The sequence below is a fragment of the Oculina patagonica genome, chromosome 3 (assembly GCF_052425735.1).
Source record: "Oculina patagonica isolate OP01 chromosome 3, crgOcupat, whole genome shotgun sequence".
Lineage (NCBI taxonomy): Eukaryota > Metazoa > Cnidaria > Anthozoa > Scleractinia > Oculinidae > Oculina > Oculina patagonica.
This window is the reverse complement of record NC_135760.1, coordinates 6,116,811-6,142,904: the sequence shown is the minus strand read 5'-3', so window position 1 is coordinate 6,142,904 and position 26,094 is coordinate 6,116,811. Positions and strand designations below refer to the sequence as shown.

The window sequence follows — 26,094 nt, the reverse complement described above, 5'->3', positions numbered from 1 at the left end:
AAAGAAACATTTTACCCTGCTTCTAGAAAATAAATCCACTTTGAATTTGTCCAGAAAAAATGCTACGATGTTGTGATGTCCAACGCTGGCTGCTAAATGAAGAGGCGTCATGTCATCCTAAAGAAGGAAAAAACTAGATTTTGTAGTGATTCTCACAACTTAAGTCTTAAACGAAAATAATAGCGCCAAGTCAATCACAAAGCATTGGTAATAATAAGCCAAAAATGCGACTAGCCCCTATAACTTTGTTTCATTGCTAAAAATAAAGCAAACTATGCTTTGGTTTTGCAGTTAGTTGAGCTCGGACATTGTTCCAAGAAGCTCGTACAAAGCGCCAAGCAATCAGTCCGAGTGATCGGTAGTCATTCTTTTTACCCAGACCTAATAGCATTAAGCTACCTCTAACAGTGGCAGATCTAGAGGAGGTACCCAGTTAATTCGACAGATTCCCCCTCCCCCTTCACCGCGCGCGCTTTTCATCACAAGATGTATCTATCGAATCTGGCCTCAGATTTTTAAGCGAGAAAATCACATCACTCGGCTCCCCACCGCACCTTTAGCGCCTCTTTTGAGCTCGTCTGGACCCGCCACTAATAAATGTGTATATTTCTTACGTTGTCAACTATGTTGGGATTCACTTTCAGAGTATGCAGATATTTCACCATATCTTCATCGCCTTTGTGTGCCGCTAGATGTAATGGGGTTCTACCTTCATTCTAAAAAACCAAAAATACATTAAAACATGAAATTAAGAGAAAACGAAATTGTACAAAATGTTATAGACAGTACTCAAACGATGCAAGGCATTCAGGATTGGTCTCAATAGCCAGTGGAATCAACTGTAAGATAATCAGTGGCATCTATTAAATATTTTTGCTTTTGCATGTTGGTCAAAATATGCGGCGTGACGCTTTATTAATTAAAATTGAAATAAATCCATGTCAAAGTCCATTACAACATTTTTCTTTCTTTTCTATTGGTCAAATGTAGTCACGTGTTGCACCTCTGTCAGAACTGACTATCACTCGACAATACCCAATTAGCAAAATAATACCCTTGTATGGAGAAACGCGTGCGTTTCACGTGTTGTTTGCGTGCTCTGGACCAATGAAAACTACCAAAACAAAGAAAGCCGACCAATGGAGTAATGGAATTTGAAAGAAGCGCGGGGCCGACAAATGTACTTAGGGAATTGACTGTAGATAAAAACCTTACAGCATTAAAACACTTATAGAATAATACTGGATCACTGTTCGTTCTGTAGACTAATGTAAGCCCTAGGCCTAAAAACTGCTTTCAAAGTTTCCTTATTCCCCTCGAAAACTGGTTTCGCGAATGAAGCCGTGAAATTTTGAGGACACTTTTTTAACCTAAGGATTGTTAACCCCTGGAGTCACTTACAGTGGTAACCAGGACAACCAGATGATATCGGTCAGTTTTATTCTAATTGCAAAATAGATGGTTGATATACAACAAATCTTACGTTCTGTTCATCTGGAGGAGCTCCCCATTGTACCAGTAGTTTGGCCAGGTCTGGATCCTTGTTTTGAGTTGCAATATGCAGTAACGTATCTCCATTTTCCTGTGAGATAAAGCCGTTTAACTGGTCACTTGGGTAAGAAATGAATCAATGAAGAAATTGGAAAACAATCTTTTAAAATAGGATCTAGCTTGAATTTCAAATGTCTTCCCTGGAGAAAGCGACCAGAAAAAGTCGGATAAAATTCACGCTAAATCGCCTAATGAATGGTCCAAAAAACCTCTGCTAAGCGTCCTCTTAAAAATAAGGCGCGCTTTTTAATAAGCCATCGTTTTGAAGCAAGAATTTTATTAAGCCCTCTTTCTTCTAACCATCATCTCCTTTTCTTTTTCAACCCAAATTGTAAACGACAGCCTGAATTAAAAATGGTAAATGCGCCAGTGCTTTTACTAAAAATTAATCGTCATTAATCTCCAAATGATAACACTTAATTAATCAAAGCAATTGGTACACAAAATAAGAGGTAAACTGATAACTTACTGCCGTTAAATAATCCCTCCGTCAAACGTGATGGCTTATTAGGGGATTTAAGGTACATGCACAATGCGGAGGATGTCAAAAGAGAATTAAAAAATGCTTCGCGTACCGCTCTACCAGTCCTTACATCCTGATCTGCCTGTGAAGAGTTTAACAAGTCTTTGATCGCTTGTGTGCAGCTCACTCGGGCAGCAACAAACAAAGGCGTGTCGCCATTCTGACAAAAAAAAATCGAGCCACATTAGAATTCACAGCATGAAAAATGGGATTTACGTGAATTTAAAGATGGTTATCCAACGGGCGATGCTTCAACGATATACCTCCACCTGCAAAGTCTTCGGAAGAGTTTGGAAGATGTTCGGTCACTGTTCGGCACCTTTAAAATTTATGTGATTTTCGTGAAACTCTATATTTCTTTAAAAATAAACTCCTGACAATGCACATACGTACCTTGTTTTTTATATTGATGTTGGCCCCAAATTTCCCTAGCAGAAGTTCCACAATGTTCACATGTCTTTTCCGGCATGCCAAGTGCAAAGGAGTGTCTCCATCCTTTCAACGTAAGGTAAAGCATTAAACATTGCACAAACGGTATTAATGCGGCTTAATTAAGGATTCTGGGAAACTTAACAATAAGCTGAGTTGTTAGATTTTATTCTTATAACATGCATGAGCATAAAACGTTCAAAGTAGAGTTGTTTAAGCTTGTTTGCTGTGAAGTTTCTTATCATCTATCACTAATAATAGTAGCTGGGGTTTTACATACACTGTGAATTGTGACTGCAAAGTAGTCATGAAAATACTGTAAAGCTAGACTGTAAGACAGCCCTTTTTCCCTTAAATCTTTTCTCGAAAGGCCCGAAACGGCGAAAGCGTGGACCGTCACGCACTTTACAGTCTCTCCTCAGTCTCTTTTCCTTCTTGACACTAGCTCCAATTTTTCGTTCGAAGACCGTGCGCGATCGCAAAAGATACGACTGGTTTTCAATCTACATTAAAGCCGAAGATGAAGTATTCAACATGACACGAGCATGGGGCAAAGAAAAAATTCTGAGTCCCCGACGGGAATCGAACCCATGGCCTCTCGTAGTCTCTCTCTCGTAGCTCAGTTGGTTAGAGCGCCCAACCGGTATCTGGGAGGCCATGGGTTCGATTCCCGTCGGGGACTCAGAATTTTTTCTTTGTCCCATGCTCGTGTCATGTTGAATACTTCATCTTCGTTATTTATTACCGAGCTTAAAATTTACCATCTTTATTATTTACTACATTAAAGCCGTTTCCTAACGGCTGTCCTAAAATTAGATCCCACCTTACTAGTCAAGTATATGAAGTAATCCTACCGAGTCAGTCTGCGCGTTCGCTGAAATATCGTCATTGGTCAATAAGAACTCCCAATAAAATCGCAGCCTCGCAGTCGACGTCCGTTTCAAGCGCGGGAAATTTCGTGAACCCGATTCAAGATCGAATTTGGTTTTGAACCTGTTTGGCTGAAAAAACTTCATTTTCGTTTTGATTGGCTATTTACCCATTACAGTGCATCGTAAAACATTCACCTTCGACAGTGAATATGGACAATTCTCGAAACAATGAAATCTGGTTATTATAAATCGGCTCCCAAAAACCTTTAAAGAATGTGAAATATGAAAACAAAACGTACGTTATTGCAAATATTGGGTTTGGCCTTCACGCTGTACAGGAACCTGCCCACAGTTATGTCTCCTATCTCAGCTGCTAAGTGAAGGACAGTGTTTCCGTCATCCTGCAGAAAAGTAACAAAGATATAAGTAACTTTAACCAACTGTTTACCGGTCTTGCTCAAAAACTCTGTTCCGAAAACGGGTAGAGTTGGCTTAAGATTGTCTTTGTAAACAATTTGTATTCATCTTCTTTGTATTTATCTTCGTTTAGGATTACTTTATTTTGTACCAAGATCAGCAAAGAATTAACCGTGCAAATGGAACCAGAAGGTAAAGGTAAAGTCTGCCCAACATCGCCGAAATTCTCCCAGTTTTCATAACATGAAGCGACAACACAAACAAAAAAAAAACACAAACACAACTACACAACACAACAGCATAACACAACACAACACAACCAGAACAACACAACACAACACAACACAACACAACACAACACAACACAACACAACACAACACAACACAACACAACACAACACAACACAACACAACACAACACAACACAACCAGAACAACACAACACAACACAACACAACACAACACAACACAACACAACACAACACAACACAACACAACACAACACAACACAACACAACACAACACAACACAACCAGAACAAAACAGCACAACACAACACAACAGCATAACACAACACAACACAACAACCCAACCCAACGTTGACACAATACAAATAAACTTACGTTTTTTGTTTCAGTTTTAGCCCCTCCTTGTACCAAAATTTTTGAAATTTCGACGTTTTTTAATTTTATAGCAATATGAAGGGGTGTCTCGCCATTTTCCTGCAAGAAAAGTGAAAAAAATAATTAAAAAGGGGGATACGTCTTCCTGAAAAGTCTTAAAACCTTCAAGCTAACACCATAGCCACCTTTAAAAGAAAGGGGGGGGGGGGGGGGGGGGGGGGGGGTTGAGCCCTAACCCTATGACACGCCGCCTCCTCGCCTCCTCGACTTCTTCTTAAAGAGACTTCTACAGGAAGCGAAAAAAAAAGAAGCGAAAACAAACTCACCAATCTTGTTTCCAGTACATCGCTGTTCAAACATCCAGAATCAAGAAGCTCTCTTACTGTCTCCACGTCTCCTGATTTGATCGCAGGAAGAAGAGCCTCGGATGTCTTCTAAAGCGAAAAGACAAGTGTGTTACAACGAATGTTTCAAGTCATTTTGTAAAATCAACGCCTTTCGTTAAAAGAAAACTTCAATTTAAAACATTAGTGTGGCAAGAGAGAAATATTGCAGCATGGAAGGCAGGATTGAAAAGGACTAGACTCACAATTTGAAAATAAGAAGTCGGAACAAAATGTAATCAGAAGGGTATAAATATATCTGTACTGTTGATCAGTGATAGTTATATTTTGTACAAATTGAAAAAAGTCCAAATAGTGAATAAATAGTTTGGTCCCTGGAGGAAAAGGAAAGCCACACATCAAAGGTTTAAATCTTTTTTTTGTTGACTGTCACAAAAAATAAAGTTTAATCAGAGCCAATCAAAAGCACGGACTAAAGAATTTAAGTGAAAAGCCAGTGACCAGCTCTGCGTGAGTCAATCATGATCGTGGCACGTGGCCTGATTGGCTGAAAAGACAATAGCACCACTCTGATTGGCTGGAGAACGTTGTAAAGTATTTTCTCTAGCCAATCATAAACTACGTTAGAACAGTCTCACTTACTGCAGGTGGTTGAACGCGTATTTTGACTATCAGCGGAAGCTTTTCACTTATGGCTGTGTTTTCCAAACGTGACGCCAGTTCTGCAGCAGTTACCCCTTCCTAAAGACAAAAAGTGAATTGCACAGTTGTTGTTTTAATCGATAGAACTGAAATGTCCAAACGTGCAACCAAAACGGCCGGGAAGCACAGCAAAACAACTGAGGTCAATTTTCCGTGTTTAACTCTTCAGTGAGGTTCTATGTTTATACATTTTGTCTTCAACTTTTGATGTCGACAAATCTCAAACTCCACAAAACATAATCAGCAAAAACACTTTTATATAAAAGAAATCGAACCCTCGATCAACTTTTAATCCTGAGTTAGTGTTAATCAGCTTTCAAACATCCCGGCCCAGGAATGGAGACCGTCAATATACAAGGCATCGCAGGTTGACTCCAACGTTATATGTTTTACAGTCTTAGTTTATACTGTCTTGGTAAACCACTTCAATTTAGGACTGGACTTGCCACACGTTGGCCTCACGAGATAACCATAAATAAGACGAAGGACTAATCTTCATTGATAGTCTAATTTGATAGTCTAATTTTTAATTTTTATTTTTCGAAAACTATTTTTTCACGTTTCTCTTTTCAGAATACAAATAAAACTCGTCTACTATACAGCAGTTTATTTACTTAAAAAACATGCCCGTAGCCAGACTTTTCCGATAACCGAGGCAAATGTGAGGTTCCGACAGGCGCGAGCCACTAGGGGTTCAAATTTCGAAAATTTGAAGGCCCGGAAATGCCATTTCAGCGGCCATTTTTAGGCAGAAAAAGAAACACTTCTTTCATATTTAGTTACTTACTAGTAATGCATAGTCTATAACAAGAACATAAAAAAAAATTATTCAAGGTTTTTACCGCGATTTTTCGCCTGTTTCTAGCTACGACTCAAAAAATATAGAAACTTACATTGTCCGGGATATCATATTTAGCGTCACAGCTTGTGAGATAATCAACCAACGTTTCATCTTCGTTTGCTACGGCGATATGCAGAGGAGTCTTGCACTCATTCTATATAAGAAATATACAACTGTCATTAGTCCTGTGAGATTAAAGTGTCTTCCCAAAAACACAACACAGTGACCACGGCCGCGGCCAGTTCTCGAACCCGGAGATCAGGGGCCCGTTTCTCGAAGGTCCCGAAAGGTTTTCGCAGCCGGAAAAGCTCGGAAAGCTATGGCAATATCTCAAGCTTAATGATTATAAAGCTGTTTTATTCCATGATATTTTTAATATGAACAGAGATTCCGTTCATACAAAGTTTCAGGCCTATACGCCTCCCCGTTTTTAAGATACAGATAGCTAAAAATGGCTTTGCGGGCGCGAAAAGTTTCCGGGGCTTTCGAGAAACGGGTCCACAAATTAAACTACAAGGCCAACTTCCCACGATATGCTAAAAGTAAAACAAGTTTTTTCTCAGATCAGAAGAAAATGTTTGACTATAAGGGATAGATATCTTCTTTCAACAAAATTGTGTTTCTTTCTCTAGCTATAGCGTGGCTCACTGAATGGCGACATAACGACATCATGTTGTTATGTTGCCATTATGAACCAGGCTATAAAGAAAACAAAAAGATAATAACAACATGGACATAACAACTTACATTTTGAATGTCAACATCAGCTCCATTTTCCACGAGTAGTCTTACTATTTCTGGGTTCTTTATACAGGTTGCTACATGAAGTGCAAAATCGCCTTCTTCCTGTAGAAAATGAAAACAAAACGATTATCTTTTCGGTGAGATATTTTGACAAATAGTACCATTTACCCTACGTTTTTTATATAAAATTGTGGCAAATTGTAAAAAAACAGATTTTTTTAGCGGATCGGCTTATGTTGAAAATTATCAGAAATAAATGCATTTTGAGTAACATGCTTTTAAAAATAAAAATTACTTCGGAAGAAAGTAGAAGGCAGCCTTCAGCTTTATTGGCACACCATATTTAAAAATACTACCTGTACACAAAGTATCATATACAGTGGAATCTCGATTTTAAGCCCAGGCCAAACGAGGATGAGAATTGACGAGAGTTGACTCTCATGAGAGTTCACGTCAACTCTCATCGACTATCATCAACTCAGGCCAAACGAGATTCTCATCGACTCATGAAAAATTTGAACACGTTCAAAGTCGATGAGAGCGCACGAGAGCAGATGAGAGTGCATGAGAGTTCCATGCCAAACGAGAGTGAGAGTTTGAACTCTCATCAACTCTCGTCCTCGTTTAACCCGGGCTTTACGAACCTCCAAGGGAAACGAAAATTAGATCGAAAAATTGGGTAGTTCGAGAAATCAGGGGGTAAAATTACAGTGTTCAACTGAAAGAAGGGAAACTCCTTTTGGTTCGAGTTATCGGGAGGTTTAAAAAAGCAAGGTTTTAAGAAATCGAAATTGCACTGTAAATTTATTAGATAGTTTTTGAGTAAGGCAAAATGTAGCTTGAAATCGTTAATCAATCTTTTTTTTTTCATTTTCCACTAGCCAGTGTATTTCAGACGTCTTCTCTGGTCGCTTACTTTCTCGGGAGTAAGCGACCAGAGAAGTCGTCTGAAAGTAAGGCTTACTTCTCACCACAAACTACAACAACAATACTAAAACAAAATCATAATAGAGAGATAAAGTATTACGTTTAATTTTCCCGGGATCCGGAACGGCAAAAATTCCACTTCTGCCGTCTGCCGTTTGGCTTTTCTATGTGGAAATGAGTAGGTTTGTGTTTGTCGTGAATATGCGATTTTTTCCCTATTTTGCAGAGGGGTTTATTTTGAATTCGATAAAACCGGTGACAAAATGAAAAGCGAACTTGCGGTTGCCGTTTCCGTATAACTTCATGCTTTTAAAATCTCTCTAATATGTAAAAAGTGAGTGGAGGCCAAAGGGAGCAAAGCTTATAATTATGATATCGACACCACAAAAATAAGACAAAATTTTTACGAAGTGATTTTTCACTTGCCTTAAATTACAATAAATTGGAGTCATAACTGCCTGCTTTTTGTTAAAAATTGCAATGATAGGAAAGATCTGATCTACAAGTTATCAAACCGCTGCATTTCGAAATATTAAAAAGAAAGATAGAAAACTTCTGACTAGATTTAAGAAAGTTTATATAAGTTCAAAACAAATGCGGAAATTATGTTATTGTTACTGAAGTACAGCTTGCTACGAGGAAGAGCTAATGGTTATTAAATGGTTACATGTCACCAACATAGCTTTCAGGATGTAAAACTATTTATGGTTGCTTCTAGGGCGAATTTTTAATTTCAAAAGCCGTCCCTCAAGGCTTTATTAATTATCTGCTGCTTTCAGCCTGTAAGTGTTTCCCAATTTCTGAATAATACTCAACATTACAGGAAACTTCAATTAGCAAACTATTTTAGCGTAGAAAACAAATATCGGTTAAGTTAAATTGCTGAAGGGTGAATAAAGCAATCAGTAATTCGCCGCCTAACTACAGTTATTATGACAGGAAACTTCAATTAGCCATTCATTTTAGTACAGAAAACCAATATCGGTGAAATCAACTCGGTCATATGGCGCTTGTTTAACAGAAGGGGGAATTAGTTAGATTAAAGTTTCGCTCTTAGTTCAGAACTTCATCTGCTCTTGGCAATCGTCCCGTAATCAATTATAATTTTATTGCGCTGTTGCAACGCTGAAAATAGGTGTAACAAAACTATTGCATTGCGTTTCAGGATATGCTAGACAAAATAACTTTATACTTTTTTCAACGTCTTTAATTTTTTTTTATTTTTTAAATCACTCACCCTTTTTATCGTAGAAAAACAAGTTAAGACGGAATCCGCCAGTACTTCCCCCAAAACCTCACGAGCCCAAAGACATATTGAAACTAAGAATAGTGGTCCATTTTTGTTAAAAATCACTATGCAAGTGAACTGAAGCGATTATTGTGGATGCCATCAGAAACTTTAGATCTCAACTTGAAAAAATCAGGCTGAATTTTTCAAGTTTGTCCTTGTGGACTGGAAAAACACCTAAAAACTATTATGGTTTTCTTCTTCCCGGCTTTAACAACAATTTTCTTTAAATCTCCATCTTGATGTACTACGGTATATTTGATGTATATAGCACTTTTTACGGAAAAGCATTATAAAATCCCCGTGACAGTGTCATTGGACAAAATTATGTACCAAAATTATTGTCATCTTATTGCAAACTTCTGTGTTACTGTTTCAAATATCTACCAAACATCGAAAACAAATTTTGAAGTTCCACTGACTTCCAATCAAACGCTGAAAAGGCGATTTTACAAAATAGCTTCACGTGAGATTTTACCTATAGCTTGCGAACTTTGAAATTCAATTTCCCAGTGGGAAAAACTAAAAATTTGTCAAACAGCGGATATTTTTAGTAATGGTTTATCTTAAGACGATCAATAGTAGTTTGATTGTATGGTTACAATCAATAGTAAAATATAAACGAAACAAATGGATTGATTTCTGCGCTAAAACCTGATTAATTTTAGATTTAGCCGGATCTGATATTACTAAAAGTTCTTTAGTATTCAGTTGCTTGTGCCCAGTTGTGTTAAACCTGTTGTTAACGTGTTCTAATTACCGAAAACAACATTTCTCATTCACTGAAATCTGTGGCTTCACAAGCTCAGTTGGTAGAGCATCGCACACGGTTTCGCGGAGGTCATGGGAATTCGAAACCCCCGTTGAAGCCCTGCATGTTTTTGCACGCTTCTTCTCCTCTCCTTAAATGTCGCAGATAAATCGGTTGCGGAAACAAATGTTTCCCCGTTTACCCGCACACGCAACATTTGTCGCGGAAACAAAATTTGTATCTGAGACACAAAAAATGTTTCTGATTTTTGTCCGAAACATTTTGTGGCCGCAACAAATGTTTTCCTGTTTGCGCAGCATGGACACAAAACATTTGTTTCGGTGGGCTCAAGCAAGGCGGGGATCGTGTCACTGCTTGCGTGCTTCATTCATTTAAACTTGGAAGTTAGGCGCATTTTTTTTTAAATTTTCATGGTTAGGAATCCGCCGCAATGTAAAACTGAATTTTATCCATTTTTTACATGCGAATGGCATTTGTTTTTAGATGTATTTTGTACGGGAATGGCATTTGATTCAGAGAAATTTGTTCCATTTTCTTTCCATTTTTCTTCGGAGCGATTCCTGGTGTCTTCTTCGACGATTCGTCCGAAACAATGTTTTTGAAAGGACCAAAACAGTGGTTTTTCGTTGACGCAAGTGCTCTCGCTGAGTCGTGTTCGCCTAAATTCTGTCGTTAAGTCTCACTTTCTGGTCACAAATATTATTTTGGTGGTTGAATTCCATTCCCGCACAAAATACATCTAAAAACAAATGCCATTCCCGTATAAAAAAAATGCAATTTCGATATATAAAAAAGATAGAATTTTTCGGACTAGCTTTGAGAAAGTTTATATAAGTTCAAAACTAATGCAGAAATTAATATGTTATTGCTACTGAGGTGCAGCTTATTACTAGGAAGAGCTAATGGTCATTAAATGGTTATTTGCCACGGACACAGCTTTCAGGATGTAAAACCATTAATGGTTGCCTTTAGGGCAATTTTCAAAAAAAAAAAAAAAAAATATTTCCATTAAGTTTGGGTCCGTATTCCGTAAGTTTGTCCGTCCGTATTTTTGCCTTGTTCTACACTGTAATAACGTAGCATGTTTTGCGAGTTATTTTGCCCTAATTTGGTAAAGTGGCGCAATAGTGGAATAATAATGAATTTTATTCTCCTGTTTTGATATGTATCAGTTGGGTTTGTGTTATACTAGAAATTACTTTTCGTCCCAATTTTTTCACTGAAATTATCGATGTTGTTTTGTCAAACCTAACGGCCAGTAATTGAAGTTTTTTCTACATATTTCTGCGTGTAAGTTGACTCTGGTTTGGACGTACTTACTTCTTACAAGTCCCCAAGGATAAACTCCCTGCATTATTAAATGTGTAAAAGGGGCTTTGTCGTGGATTTTTTCATATTTTTGAACAGCCAAAATTTGTATTTGTGTCGCAGGAAACCTAAAAATAATGGTTCATTTTTATTAAAAATTGCTATTTTAGAGCTCTGGCATTGTTTACAAGCGGATACCTAGGGATAGAAATGGATTACAACTTGAAAAATTAAGGGTTTATTAAGTTGTTTTCACGCGTCTTCAAAAAAATCGATATTTATAGCTGTAGGTTGATTTCTATCCGCAAATTAAAGCTATATCTTCCTTTAGTTGTTCAAAGACAATGTTTTAGAACAGTATAGACCAAAAATCTGAAAATCCCCGTGACGTAGGTCCTTAAGAAAAACACACCCAGAACCGCTAGTGTACGAAGACCAGCGGGCTGATGAACACGATTTTACGATATAGTTAAATAGTTTCTCGTCTGAAAAATACGGAGATGATCTCATATATAAACAATTTAGAGTTAGAACTGTAATCATTGTAATCATGCGGAGAAACAACATCGTATGAAAAAATTGTTTTGAAGATAACAAGATGACGAAAATATGTAACAGAAACTTTGATGACGTGGAAATGTTGACCATTGTAATTCAAGTTAAAAAACTTCATTTATGCAGAAAAACAATATCGAAAATTAAAGGTGTTCTTTAACGAAACGCTAGAAACGCGTGACAGAAAATGAAAAGTCGTTAATTTAATCTAACATAACCAGGTGCTTTAAATGTGTGTGCAAACATCAAAATATATAACGGACGTTTTACATTTCTAATAGCAACAATCTTGCAATTAACAACTTTCTGAACAAACTTTTCCACCGATCCGCCTCCAAGGCGTCCGCCTAACTCGCAATGCGCGACAAGTCAGTCAAAAATTTAACCGAATTACTTCGAAACCATGCTATATGCACGTGTTTGTAAATAATTCTTTTCTGAATCAGCATGCGGGAAATAAAACTTTCCGCTTTGCTTTATGTCTTCTGCTTTTAGTGTTTTGTACTTGGCGTGTCATTATTCGTATCTATCTCGGGATTAAGCGCCTCGCCTGTGAAGTTTAATTTAGCTAAAACAGTACATACTGGGAAACCTCCTCACAATTTTGTGTACAATCAATTTTCAATACAAGTTGTGTTCTTTGAAGCTTTTTTTTCGTGTAAAGTGAGTTTCACTTACATTAGAACTAAATAAAACTTAATTTGAAAAAAGGAAGTTAAAATGAAGACGCTGTGAAACAAATTGACTTCATTGTCTGCGTATAAAAAGCATTTCAGCGAAATGCCCCGAAGCGTTAACTACACCCAATAGTTTTTATTTTCAACAAAAGAAGGTGAAAATTTTACGTTCAGACATTTAACGGATCTTTATTAAGTTTGTTTTAACAAGAACTTCTTTTCGTATTCCTTAAACTTTTACCTCTTGTCTTTGTAAAATTAAAATTTGTAACTATTTCCGGGATTTTTTCGAGGTTAAAATATTTTAAAATCGACGACTCGACCAGTTTTTCTGGTCTTCTTCAGGTTGTTTTAAGATGTTATCAATATCACGGATCGTTTAGTTGTTCCTCTGAGGTTAAAATAACAACTAAATGATCCGCCATATTGATAACATTTTAAAACAACCTGAAGAAGACCAGTAAAACTGGTCGAAACGCCGATTTTAAAATATTTTAACCCCAGAAAAATTCCGGAAACAGTTACAAATGTTATTTTTTAGAATTCTTTTGTTAAAGAATCTAACATGAGACAGGTGAACTCGACTCGCTTAGCGTCTCTGCCTAAATTCATAGAAACACCAGTCTGAGCCCCAATTTGAAGATTGATCAGAATCAAGTTTCTCTTTACAATTTCGATACATTTTCAAGCAGATATGTGATAAAAATAACCATCAACTATAGGACTTTGTCTTGAATAATATCTAAATTCTTAGAGTTATTATTAAAGAAATGTATGAGTTGATCAGACGAATGTGTATTTCGATCTTGGGCTGAACTGAAAAGCTCGTTCATAAGGCTGAATGTCATTCAAATGTGGCGTCGCATGCATCAATGTGCGAAATTAATGATTAGTTTTCCGTTAATAACTTATTGAGGAATAAGTGCTAACAAAACCATTCATCATCAGTCAGTAAGAGATGTATACATTTCTAATTAAAATTACGACAGCTACAGCTAGTAGTTTGTTTTCGCCGATGTTGGTCATGAAAATGAATAGGAAACGCGACATAAACACTAACTGGAATTGAAATGAGTCCATGTAAAACATGATTGTGAACATAATAGAAATTATGAAAGCGGAAAGGAAAAAAATTCGGTTGAAGAAGCGAATAAAAAAGTGAAAATTCACTGAAAATTTCCCGGACTACTTTGCGCAAAGACGAAACAATGAGATGCATAGCACTAAAGTCGAAGTGGAGAAAATTAAATTTTTATGAGCAGACTTCCATGAGCGCTTTGTTGTCACAAGACCTGTTTAAAAACCCACACGCAAAGAACTCACCGATCTTAAAAGTATATTTTTTAGGTGAAATGCCAAAATCTGTTACAGTTATCAATGTTAGCTGGTTAAATTACGGTGTTTTAAGACACTTTAACGGGTTATGGGAGATAACTATTGTGGCAGACTTGTAAAAATAGAAAATTAGAACTAAGCATCTAAGCTTGCTGAGTTAAATTAATTAAGGAGCAAATAAACATTTTGTGTTTTAACTGCGAAAATGAGTCATCGAGAAAAGGGATCGCTTTCGTTTTCGTTACAGAAAATTCACGAAGCTTAATTAACAGCCGATATTGTTGCTATGGCCGATTCAAAACACAAAATAAGTGCTTTCTCGCGAAACATGAAAAATTGGCGCTAAATATCGGATGGTAAATAACAAATTTAAGACAGATAAAGACACACCGACGAATACTGAGTGCAAAAGGTTTTGCTAGGACAAAAAAAATCACAAAAAAGTAATATTAGAATCCAAACAAAAAAATATCTATTTCGTTAAACTGAATCTTTCGGCAAGGTCGATTTAAGTGAGCGAAAAAATTCCTTTGCAAATAAACTTTACTAGTCTTACGTCAAAATACTGTGAAAACACCTTGTCATGTAAAAATAAACAATAGTTTCTAAGATGCGTAAGACTAAAAATAAGTTTTCAATGTCCTGTATAAATATATTTTTTAGAACACACTTTCGCAAGAGTGCAGGTTTTTTAAATTTGATGTACAACGGGTATTTTGTAAAATGAAACACCTGTTATATCGATGAGTCAACCTTTAGAGATTAAAAGAAAAAAACAAAAACTCTGAAGAGCGAAATGTAATTACTGTCTCTCGAACACGACTTTCATTTGTTTACTTTGTGGGAATTTTTCTTATTTTCAAGGTAAAAGCGAACACTGTAGTGCAATATCTCCCTTATATTTTGCCTTGGAGGTCTGATAAAATTACTGATTTACCTCCCGTAGAAGGTCAAGCGCTTAAAATAAGAACAAAGTTTTCACTGGACACAGCGTGCCAAAGGCGAATTAAACAAACTAAGTAAATGTACGTCTTTTTTGACAAGCGATATGCTTCGCTACCGAACAGAACGAACATCCTTAGACACCAAAAAGTTTTATACTTGCCGTTTTGATGTTGTTAAGTTGGGGTCCCTGTTCCGTTAGAATTTCCTTAAGCGCGTCGACGTCTCCGTCGTTGATCGCTTGAAACATCTTTGATGCTAGCGCAGAATCATTCGAATCTCTCTGTGAAAAGAAGTTGCATTCATTAGGAATACTGCAAAACTTTAGATTTAACCACTTAATATATGAGATTCTTGTCGAATAAGAAACTTACAGGAGATTGCATTCTGCAGATCTCTCTATCGTGTGGTTAGCATGTAACCATAACTAAGTTACGCAATGAGCGTGGGGAGGTTAGCTTGATGGTTTCCTCGGTACCAGTTTCTCGCAATATTATCTCACATTCATAATCACGTGAGGATAAAACAGTCTTCCATCACTCTTCCGTTGACAGCAATCTTAACGATTAACTTTCTTTTACACTGACGGCCCTACTTAACTATTTCATAAGTGCTTGACAAATCTAAATAACAGTCTAGGTATTTAAGAATGTGTGAAATTCGCCATTTTTCTGCACGTGAAGAATTTATTTTGCCTCTCATTACAACTTTGTTTTTGTTCGTTTTTTCCTGTTTTTTTTTTTTCCTGCTGGTTTGAGGATTTGAACGAATCTGTTAAAAACCAGTTTGGTCACCAGCCAAACAACTTGTAATTATTACATGTTTGAAAAGGAAACACAGGAAGTTCTTGTCTCATTAGTACTCAATGCACGTTTCAACTCATTCTATCTGTCGCAAAGTTTAAACGTTTCTATCAATAACGATTTTTAAAATCGCTACAACCCCAGACAAAAGTGTTAGGAAGGTTTCTTACTTTACTCCTCCCAATACCAAGAATACAACAACAATAACTTTAATTTCCTCCCTCTTTGCATTTACATGAATAATTAAAGAAATCATAAAAGAACGTACATGTTATGCAACTATTTGAACTTTTGGACAGAAATAACTTAATTAATGGTTTTCAAGTCAGTCTCCAGCCTTTTATCTTTGTTAAGTTAGTTAAGAGATGAGAACCCAACAGAAAGATGGAGTGTTACGGTATTCAATGTTATGGTACATCACGAAAAGTGTTATGATTCACATCATACTGTTTACCGTTCTGTTCAGAAAAACTTTAACATTGATAATGCAATATGGGAGAGAAACTAAATGGGCTCTCAAACATCTCATTTGTAGCTTAAGTTAAGATATATTTTAAAAGTTATTGTAATCGATATAGCGTTTTCAAAAACTTCCCAACTACTTTCGTTTGTGGTGGTATGCATTGCTTACTGAAATTTCTTTTCTTTTCTTTTTGGAGTTTGAACCAATTATATCGACTCTCGCACGTAATTTCACCGGCAAGTTAAATCTTTGACTCGATATCTAGCCCCTGACTCGCGACAGTGGAAATAAATGGAACGCAACTGAATTTACGCACGCCACTGTAGCAAGTATTGAATTTCTCTGTACAAACAGACATTCAATGGTGAAGGAAGAATATACTGTACTGTTTATATTTATATTTCTAGTGTAATGTGAAACTAAGTTTGCAAAGCTAGTCATCGTCATCCCATGTCATCGTATGATTAACGTTTTCTTAAAAAAAAACTTTAGGAGAAATATTAAAACTAATGCTGTCCGTCGTTTCGATTATACTTTCATAGTTATAAAAGTGCCAACTTTGAACGTTCAAACTGACTCCATCCGCGCTAACTGGCGATTTGTCGAAAACACATGATACAGGGGAGGGGTGGGGAGAATAAACCGACTATCTCGAAACAACAGTAAAATTTCAATATGTCGGGATCGGAAAACTCTTGCAACCTGCAAATTTCCAAAACTAAAACTGCAACATATCACATATTTTTTTTTAAAAAAGGAAAATGCTCAGAATTGTCTGGATATTGATTGTAACATCGATACTAAATAACGTCTTAGGGCTGCCCCCCCCCCCCCCCCCCCCGAGTATATCTGGCACTTAATGACCACCTGCAGGCCCTCTAGGCTTCTGACGCATATATGACGTTCATATTATGACGTTTATATTTTGTACCCGTTTTAAACTACCAGCAGCCCTAAATACACAAAAACAAACCGAAACGTGCTCCTTTAAGCTCATAAATACACATGCTTCCGAAGCTTAACGAGCAACTTGGCACGGAGGTTCGTTATATCATGATAAGTTAAGTTGGACTGTTTGCCCAAGCCAATTGCACTGAAAACGTGACAGGTTATCGCACGTAATTTTCCTGGCTTGACAAAAGCTTCCTTGACTACAAGCGTCCCTTTTCAAAACAAAATATTGTACATCAGCTTTATTTGTACCATCAAGTTTTGCTAAGGAAAAACGAAAACATTCCCAAAGAACGAAAAAAATGTCGAAGAAACCTCACCCGCCCAAGTGTGCTCACACATTTCGGGTTTCTTTTCCGGTTAAACGTAACTGCAATCGGTTTTGCGTTAATTACCATCTTACTGCTGATATCAGTTACCGATCGAAATGTCTTATATGTGCAAAATTTAAAATTTGATACAAAATAATAAAAACACACTTTTAAATTTCAGACACGTTTCGGATACAGTAAAAACCCGCGAGCAAGAACCTAGTCTTTCCAGATTAGCCTAAACAGGTTTTTACATAAATGGTAGCCGGTTAACAAAAATTTAGGCTATGTAAGTTCTTAATAGGTTCTTATTTCCTGAGGAAAAAATTACACTGTTGCTAATAGAACTTTTAGTGATAGTCGGCCTATTATTTGTATAAAATTTGCATACAACACAGGTGTTTATGTAAAAATGAAACACTAATCATTCAGAACATGACGTCGTATACATGTACAGTAAAGCCTTGTCCAAACATGTGTTCCCAGAAGTAAAATATTTTAAGTTTTTAAATTTTAGGCTAAATAGGTTCTTATAAAACGGGGGTCCCTATTCAAGCTGGATCTGTATTAGGAATTAAACTGAATACTTAAGCCACGACAGTTTTAAAATTGTCCACCCTATTATTCACGAATACTCATTATTTCTAATTAATATAACCACTTCAGGTCGTTAAACATGTTTCAAACATCTGTGACAAGCTTGGTAAAAGTTATGCACTCTCAGGTTGAAATAATTAATAAAACCCAAATATCCAAACTCAAACTCTGAAGGGAAACGAAAAAACAGTTCGAGTTAGCGGGGTTTCGAGTTATCCATACGTTCCTATGATAAGAGTGGAAAATGACTGTCAGATTCGTAATTTGTTCGTTGCTCTCGAATTAAAATCAAATTGCTGTAGTGTTCGTTTTAGGGTTTAAATCTGATTTCACGACAAGAAGAGCTAATGGAAGTTTGTTCGAGTTAACGGGGTTGTTCGAGTTATCCGAGTTCGAGTTACTGGAGTTCTACTGTAATTCGTTCTTTCGCGAGCTTAACCATTATGCAATACTTACGTAATATTCTCCACAATTTCAAAACTGAGCGTTGCGTTCGTCGTGCGCGTCTTCTGATCAACAAAATCTTGTACCTCGGCCGGCCACATAATGTTCACACAATCACACTGACTGTCTAGCTCCGTGTATAGTGTTGCATAGAAATTGCAAATTTGAAAACACTGCCGAAAACTGGTTTTATTTCAGGCTTTAGCTTTCTTTGCAAACACACTCTTTTCTCTCTTAACACTATCAGTTTTTTCTATAATTGTTCCACCCGCAATTACTCTCTCTACTCTTATTGTCATGATGTATTGTCATTAGAATGGGCCGCGAACATAAAATGTCAAAAATGTTCGTCACGAAATTCTCTCTGAGCGATTTGTTTGCTAAGTAACATGTATAAGTTTTCTTCTCTTACGGAGGGGGAGGGGGAGGGGGAGGGAGGGGGGGGGGGGGGTGAAATCTTCCAAAAATTATCTAAGAAAGTCAATTAACTCTATTGTTATGCATTGTCATTTTAATGGTCGAAAGCAAAGCCGGTAAAAAATGTTGCTTTTCCTTCACGAAATTCTTTCCAAGCAATCGCTGTTTCCCTAGTAACATGTATGAGTTTTTTGTCTCTTACAAAGATGATGAAATCTTCCACAAATTATCTAAGAAAGTCACCATGAATCGAGAAGGAAACAATAAAAAAAATGAAACAAAAAAATAAAAATAAACAAATAAAACGTGAAAACAAGCTACGCACTTATAACTGTCTAATAAAATGGATGTACTTCTGGGGCGTCTTCATTTCTTAACACTTACTAATCAAACAATGTTCATTAAACATGATTAAAGTTGTCAATTACCCGGCGAGAGTTTCTTTCTAAACGTCTCTTATCGTAAAACAACCTGTTGCAGCGAAAAAGGCTTGTTTTCACTGGGTATAAGCACAAGCAAATGCAAGAACAAAAAACAAACACACTCAATTTTCTTATGCTGTACACGAGAGGAATAAGCATAACTGTGACAAGAAGACTGCCTCGTCCCCAGGCGTCCTCCTCTTTTGTCGTGCACGGTTCGCTTGGCGTAGTGGGACTGACGTGCATGGTTCGCATGGAATTTTGGGCCTGATGCGGACGGGAAAACGGACGCACTCCGCGGCCCGCAACCTAACCATCAACCCCCGCGCTCCCTGTTTTCCCGCCTCAACCATACGGCCGATTGGACCCTGGGGACGAGGAAGACAAGAAGACATGATTGTTTGGTCTTCTAGTGCTTATGCTTATGTCACGTGAAGACCGCATTAGACGAGTAAGTGTGTTAGTTTTTCGATTAATTGCCCCGCAATAGAACTTTGCCTACTTTTTATCTACCTTTAGAGACTTAAATTTTGAAATAAAAAAGTGGGGCCCCCATATTCCTTAGTAGCAGAAAGACCTCGTATATGTATGGGTAATCAAATGGTGACGAGTGAAATTAGGAAATAATTTCACGCGCGTTTTGTTAAAATTCTTATAATTTTCCGAGCCTTTAGGCGAGGAAAAACACATTTCCTGTGATAATTTATTTATTTCCTGTGATAATTTATTTTTCAAACATAGAAATTGATCTGTTTTCGTTTTACAGAAAGAACTTGATCACTACACCCAAAATCTGAGAAAAAAATGATGATCACCATACTCGTCAGTACGAGATAGAGACGATTTATTTTTCTCGCAGACTTAGCCGCATAGAAAAAGCCGCCATTTTGTTTATGTTCGCGCGAAGTTACGCGTAAAATTCTGCGCAGTAAGGATGCGCAATGCAATACAGGGCAATGACCTTAAAGTTAAGTTGTCACGTCAATGTCGATTATATAGTTCTCTGCGTTATGGTTTGTTTTATTTTCAGAACGTGCCAATAATTTAAAAGTGATATCTTTATCTTCCAAAATGAAAACAAATGATCAAGTTCGTTCACCGTCGTTGCACTGTAATTGAACTAATAAAGCATGGGACCGCGAACGAAAATGCTGCTGGTTTACGTAGACCCAACCAGGTCGAAACAGCTGTTCACCGTTTCATTTTGGCTCTTAACTTGTGCTCAGTCACGCCGATGTCGCTTTAAAGACTTTAAGTGTTATACATGGTATCAGCCTGGCTTGCTTATTTCACTGTAATTGCACCGATAATGATATAGACTGCTTTGGCAGGGCAGATATGACAAATTATCTCATGATGTAACTTTCATACGAATGGACGTAGCCGGTAGCCTGCGAATACAGCCGCCTCTCATTCGCTACCGCTAATCCGTGCGAAACGCGAAGAGTCAGAGAGAGTCTCTCTTTGCGTTTCGCACGTAATTAGTTGCGGGAGCGAATGAGAAGCGGCTGTATTCGCAGGTAAGAATGGCCGTTGCTACTGAAAAATAATAAACGCAAAATATAATTAAGTTTTGCAAAATTTCAGTAGCATTCACAAATTACAATACAACTTGCAATTGACTTCCAACAGGCTCGGTTTGTACTTGCTCGTGCTACTGGCTGAGCGATCGCGATAAGCAGCAATCAGAATGTTGGAAAAGACAACTAGTGATGAAAACTGGCCCGCAAAGTATTTCCTCTACTGCAGCCTGTAAACCATTATAGCCGCCATCTTGATGTACCTAGTCTGAAGACTAACTTGCAGACGCAATATCCTAAAGTGCTGTATAATTTTTGCAAATTATTTTCTCAATAAATTAGCAATGAAGATGGCTTAAATGAATTTGGAAAAATTGTTTCTTAGATACCAACTCAACTACATTGAAATGTTTTTATGTTGTTGTTACAAAAAAGGTAATAGTTCGCCATTTTGACGAAAACCACTCATTAGTAAAAACATAAAATTTGCAAGTATAAAAAATAGTTTTTGCTAGCTTCGGCATATACGGGTAGAAATCAATTGCAGTTTAGTAATTACGATGTCTTATGTCTGGACAAATTATGTTTATATACCAACTCTGTAAGCACCCAAATTTTGATGTTGCTGATGAAAAAAAAAAGGATCAAAGACGTTGTCATTTTCAGATGCCAACTTCTAATATTAATAAAGTAGAATCGTAACATTTACAAATATTGAAAACGTTTTTAGAAATTGTTTTTTTTTTCTAGGCCAGTCCCAAAAAGACGGAAAATATCTTAAGCCAGATACTTCAACGTATTCGAAAGCTTCATTTTGTGAAGTTGTTGTTAAAGGATAGAATCCATCCGCAATTTATTAGTCTTGAAGGTTTACCTAAATATTCAAATTGAATATGAAAGCGATCATTTAGTTCATTTACCTTACCTTTTTTCGCCCCAGTGGCCGATTACGCCTCTTCATAATGAGCCGAGAGAATGAGTTATTAAATGATAAATCAGTCAGCTAAGAAGGAAAGCACAAGAGACAATTCCTTCAGGGATTTTGTAGCTTAAGGAAGACATCATTTCTTCTAATATCTGCTAGCGGATAGGATTTGTTGCATAGAAACGAAATTTGAACCGACTCAGGAAACAGCACATTTGACAGTAAGGCTGACAATAGGTATTGTTTACAAAAACAGTAGAACTACCTGCTAGCGACCATTCGACGCCGCACAGAAAAATTATGCAGCCTTTCAAAAATCTTAGTCACGTTGATTGCTGAGTAGAAATAAAAAAAATGCCAAGACCGCGCCGGAAAGAAAGTATTTGCCTTGCTTGTTCAATTCAGCGTTTCAGACCTCGTCGGAGCCGCTCGGTTTTAAATAAACAGTCCCCTTGGCCTTCCAAACTGCAAGAAAAGAGCGACATCCGTTGCCATAGCAAGGAAGTGCAACCCACACGGTTTAGGAAAACTATCATCGCCCATGTGGCGTTGTTTCCTTGTTTGTGCTAAACACCCATTTATATTTGCACTCTTGATGTTTTGTTATAATCATTTATCTCAGCAGTTAGTTTATAGAACTTTAATCACCGCGGAATGAATTGAGGATTTCCGTTAAATCAACGTTTTTCAGTCGTTTGAAGTTTTGTTTCCTCCGATTAAAATCTTTTGTTATTATTTTTAGAGTTCTTTGATGAGGGCTGGCCTGGGGTAACGGAGGAAGGGGGAGGCGATGTAATTCATGAGAAGCGGAGAAAATGACCTTTAATTAAAAAAAGGCATCGAAGGATATCAAAGCGTGAAATGGCAGACAGGTTCAGACAAAATTCATCTGGTGCGCCAATATCTGCCTCTAGCGAATACACGGTGTATCGCAGACGAAAATATCGTCAGACATTTATAAAGGATGATTTTCATAATGAAACTATGTCACAGATTTAAACAGATTTTGAAACAGCCAAAATTTATCTTTGTTTCGTAGAAAACTTAAAAAATGGTCCATTTATTAACAGCACCATTTTACAGCACTAAAACTGTTTAAATGCGCGTTTGGCTGCAGATGGCTTGGATGGAAATGGATTGCAATTTTTAACGCTAGCCAACGTTTTCAAGTTGTTTCCGCGCGCCTTCAAAAAAATCGATATTTATAGCCGAAGTTTGATTTCTATCCCCAAATAAAGGTTATATTTTAAGTTAAATGTTCAAAGTTAATGTTTTTTACGGGTAAAGTTGTCTACCACTTATTTCAGAACAATTTTGAACAAAAATCTGCGAAATCCCCGTAGTCCATTTTACAAGAGCGAGAGCAGCATAACATAAAGTAATGGAAAACAAGGAACTATTTATCAATTGCAATGTTTCTCAAAATCTTTCTCTGTTTGCCCGCGCACGCGATCTTAATTGACGATCATCCGTGGCGCCTCTAGCTAGCTGTATTCAGGCTACATCTGTCCCTAGCTGCGGACACAAATTTGCTTGCGAGAAACAACAAGAAATGTTATCGCCTTTTTCCAACAAAATGTTTCAGTTTTTTTTTCAAAAAAGCAGTTTCAAGTGTTGCCTAGACTTGTTTCAAGTCGCTCGTTAGGAGACCGCTGGATACGGGAACGGAGGGCGCGCGCAGGCATGAGAAACAAAATGGCGGAGGATCGTTGCGGAACGAGCGACTTGGCTCACCTGCAGCGCGCCAATTCTGAAATATGGCGTCACCGGTGGATTTTTTCACCGGTGACGTTTAATTTTTCAGCTCTTGAGTAGACTTGTTTCCTTCTCACATCGGCAGTTAAACCAGTTTTAGAACAAACAACACAAATGTCTTTTTTTGTGCATGTCCCTTTTAAATCTTACAGAAATGAGAGAGCCATCAAGGGCCTTAAGTATGATTTCCCACAAAAAAGGAAGAAAATCGCAATTTTAACACACGCCACAGCGCGCGTCAGCTGCACACGGCGCACGAAACTGACGTCAATACGATAAAAGAAACCAATTCAGTGCACACAAGCATGATGCCATTTTTCGCGGCAATAAACGTCAGTCAGAATTGATTTCCTGCAAGTGACACAAGTCGCTCGTTCCGAGCCATTCGTCGTAAGTGTCGCGCGCGCGTTTACAAAAATAAATCCCGCGCGATTACAAAGGTGATTTTATTCAAGTGGTCTTTCTCGCTTGATTTCAAAGCGATTTTATTTAAGTAACTATAGATGCAAAGAAAAAACGAGCGACTTGGGGCAAGTCTAAGTGTTGCCGTGACGCGAAGTTGAAGCGGGCGGTTGCAGTTCCTATCTCAGCTATCTCGAGCTTGCGCATCCTCTTTGCGCATGCTTAATTCAGTGGTTATCTAGCCTGCGTATTTTTTGGGCGCGCATTTAAATCTCGTTCCCAGGTGCGCATTTGGGAAATGCTAAAGGCGCAAGACGGCTACGCGAGGGAAATATTGTTTATATGAATCTATTAATCAAATTGAATCAACTGGTAACATGATTTAGCAATCATTTAATGCTGCGTGGATAGACAAATTGGAGATTTTTAAGCAACACACATTAATTTTTTGTTCATTTTTTACATGTCGAGAATAAGAAGAGAAAGTTGTAAATCGAAAAAAAAAATGTGGGGTCACCGACCTTTAAAGAGAGTAAACGGCGAGCGAAGTTAACAAAACAGCTACCAGCCCTACATCGATGCTAGATGCATGATGTGGCGTAACGTTGTGACATGAATAACGCATGCGCAGTAAGGATGCGCGTAAACAATTAGCGCGAACGTCCTTACTAGTTTTATGTTTGCCAAGCCTTCAACTGGTTCAAAAAACTCGTGCAACAGCTCTAACCAATTAGAGCAGACTTCTTTCATTTTTCAACCAATCAGAGGGAAAATTGAAACCGTCCGTGACTTGGTATTTGCGTTTTCCTGTGTCTAGCACACGTGGCACGTGCAATTTTTCGTTCTATGTTCTGATTGGTACAATCCGCTATTTGCGTTTTTTGCGCAGCTTCCCAACTAACTAAATGCCTGGAGCAGGCTAATTATAATAAATGGCATGCAATGCATGCAGAAGCGATGACGTTTAACAAGGAGTCTTACATAATTTTAAAAAAATTGTCATTAATGTAAATAAAAGTAGCTGACACCTTGTGTTATCCAACTGCAGCTTACATTTTTTAAACGTAAGAAGCAATGTTGCTGATTGTATAAATAGCAAAGTTAGAATCTGATCATAAGATATGAATTCACAGACCAAATATGCAAATAATATATTTTCTTCGTAGATTCGCTCAATTGCATAGCAGTAATATTTTAGTTTACCTTTTTACACAGCGGCTCTTATTATTATAAGAATTAGAGATTTGTCTACTAAATCTAATAGATCCCATCATATATAGTTAGTCTCTTTCGTTTATACATTGTAGTGTTCCATTCTAACTGCACGGGAGTATTTTGCTTTTGTGTTCTACGCGGCGATTTCTTGTTAAATTAAACTTGATTTCTGTTCGATTGCCCTTACAGAGTAAAAGAACCCGTCGTGCAATGATAATAAGCGATTTTTGACGTCATCCCTTAAAAAGTGCGAGAAATATATCTGTTCTTTTCAATCGGTAAAAAGTTCAAGCAAGAAGAATTAGCCGTATATGTCTCGGGTCCGATTGTTGCCCTGCATGCTACGAGTGGTAATTCTCTGCATGCCTAACGAAGGCTTTGTCTGTTACTTGTAAAAAGAAAAAAACGGACGACTTCAAATAGTTCTAGTACTTTCAGAAAACAATAAATCAATGAGTTAAAAAAACTATACTATTATAGTTTACGTTAAAAAACAAAAGTGATCTTCGTTATTTCACGCCAAGTTATATACGCGTATCTTCTATGCAGTTGCCAGGTCAAATAACGAACCTATTGTACACCATGGAAACCTTGAAGAAAAGTTACTCCCCGTGCCGATATTAATAATAAAAAGAAGTCCGAAAATATCCAATAAATAAATATAAGTTAAAAGAAGGCATGCATACACGATCAAACTATTTGTGAAATATGGCCGAATTACAATTTTTTACCGAAAAATTATGATCTAAAGTTTGACTTTCGAATTGCGATTATAAAATATGGCATGGATCTTGTTTTTCGTCCGCTAGAATTTGCTGCACATTAGAAAGGTTAAAAACTATTGCGAGCCTTAAGAAATTAATGTTCAATCTATCTTGACAAGGTTTAATTCGGCCAATTTTTCCCCTGAACTACTTGTCAAATAATTACCGCACTAAAGAATTTTTTAAAAACTTTCCATAAAATTATTCAAATGCAGTACTCGTGTAATTAACGATTTAACACTGGCCAAACAAACT

The 26,094-nt window shown here is 37.2% G+C and overlaps 1 protein-coding gene across 4 annotated transcripts in view; it reads right to left on the bottom strand.

Annotated features, from left to right (window-relative positions):
- LOC144645086 (uncharacterized) overlaps positions 1-26,094 on the bottom strand; it is a 53,074-nt gene that overhangs the window by 26,798 nt on the left and 182 nt on the right. For 2 of the 4 annotated variants that reach the window (XM_078504551.1, XM_078504553.1), the window contains exons 1-13: positions 21,704-21,842; positions 15,010-15,133; positions 7,050-7,144; positions 6,355-6,456; positions 5,402-5,500; positions 4,742-4,849; positions 4,416-4,514; positions 3,675-3,776; positions 2,468-2,569; positions 2,127-2,234; positions 1,484-1,582; positions 615-716; positions 16-117 (exon numbers count right to left, since the gene is read on the bottom strand). In XM_078504551.1, coding sequence (XP_078360677.1) covers positions 16-117; positions 615-716; positions 1,484-1,582; positions 2,127-2,234; positions 2,468-2,569; positions 3,675-3,776; positions 4,416-4,514; positions 4,742-4,849; positions 5,402-5,500; positions 6,355-6,456; positions 7,050-7,144; positions 15,010-15,133; positions 21,704-21,739 — 1,278 coding nt within the window. In that variant the 5' untranslated portion in view covers positions 21,740-21,842. Of the gene's footprint in view, positions 1-15; positions 118-614; positions 717-1,483; positions 1,583-2,126; positions 2,235-2,467; positions 2,570-3,674; positions 3,777-4,415; positions 4,515-4,741; positions 4,850-5,401; positions 5,501-6,354; positions 6,457-7,049; positions 7,145-15,009; positions 15,134-15,224; positions 15,302-21,703; positions 21,843-26,094 lie in introns of those variants that run through there. The other 2 variants (XM_078504552.1, XM_078504554.1) reach the window with 2 other exon arrangements.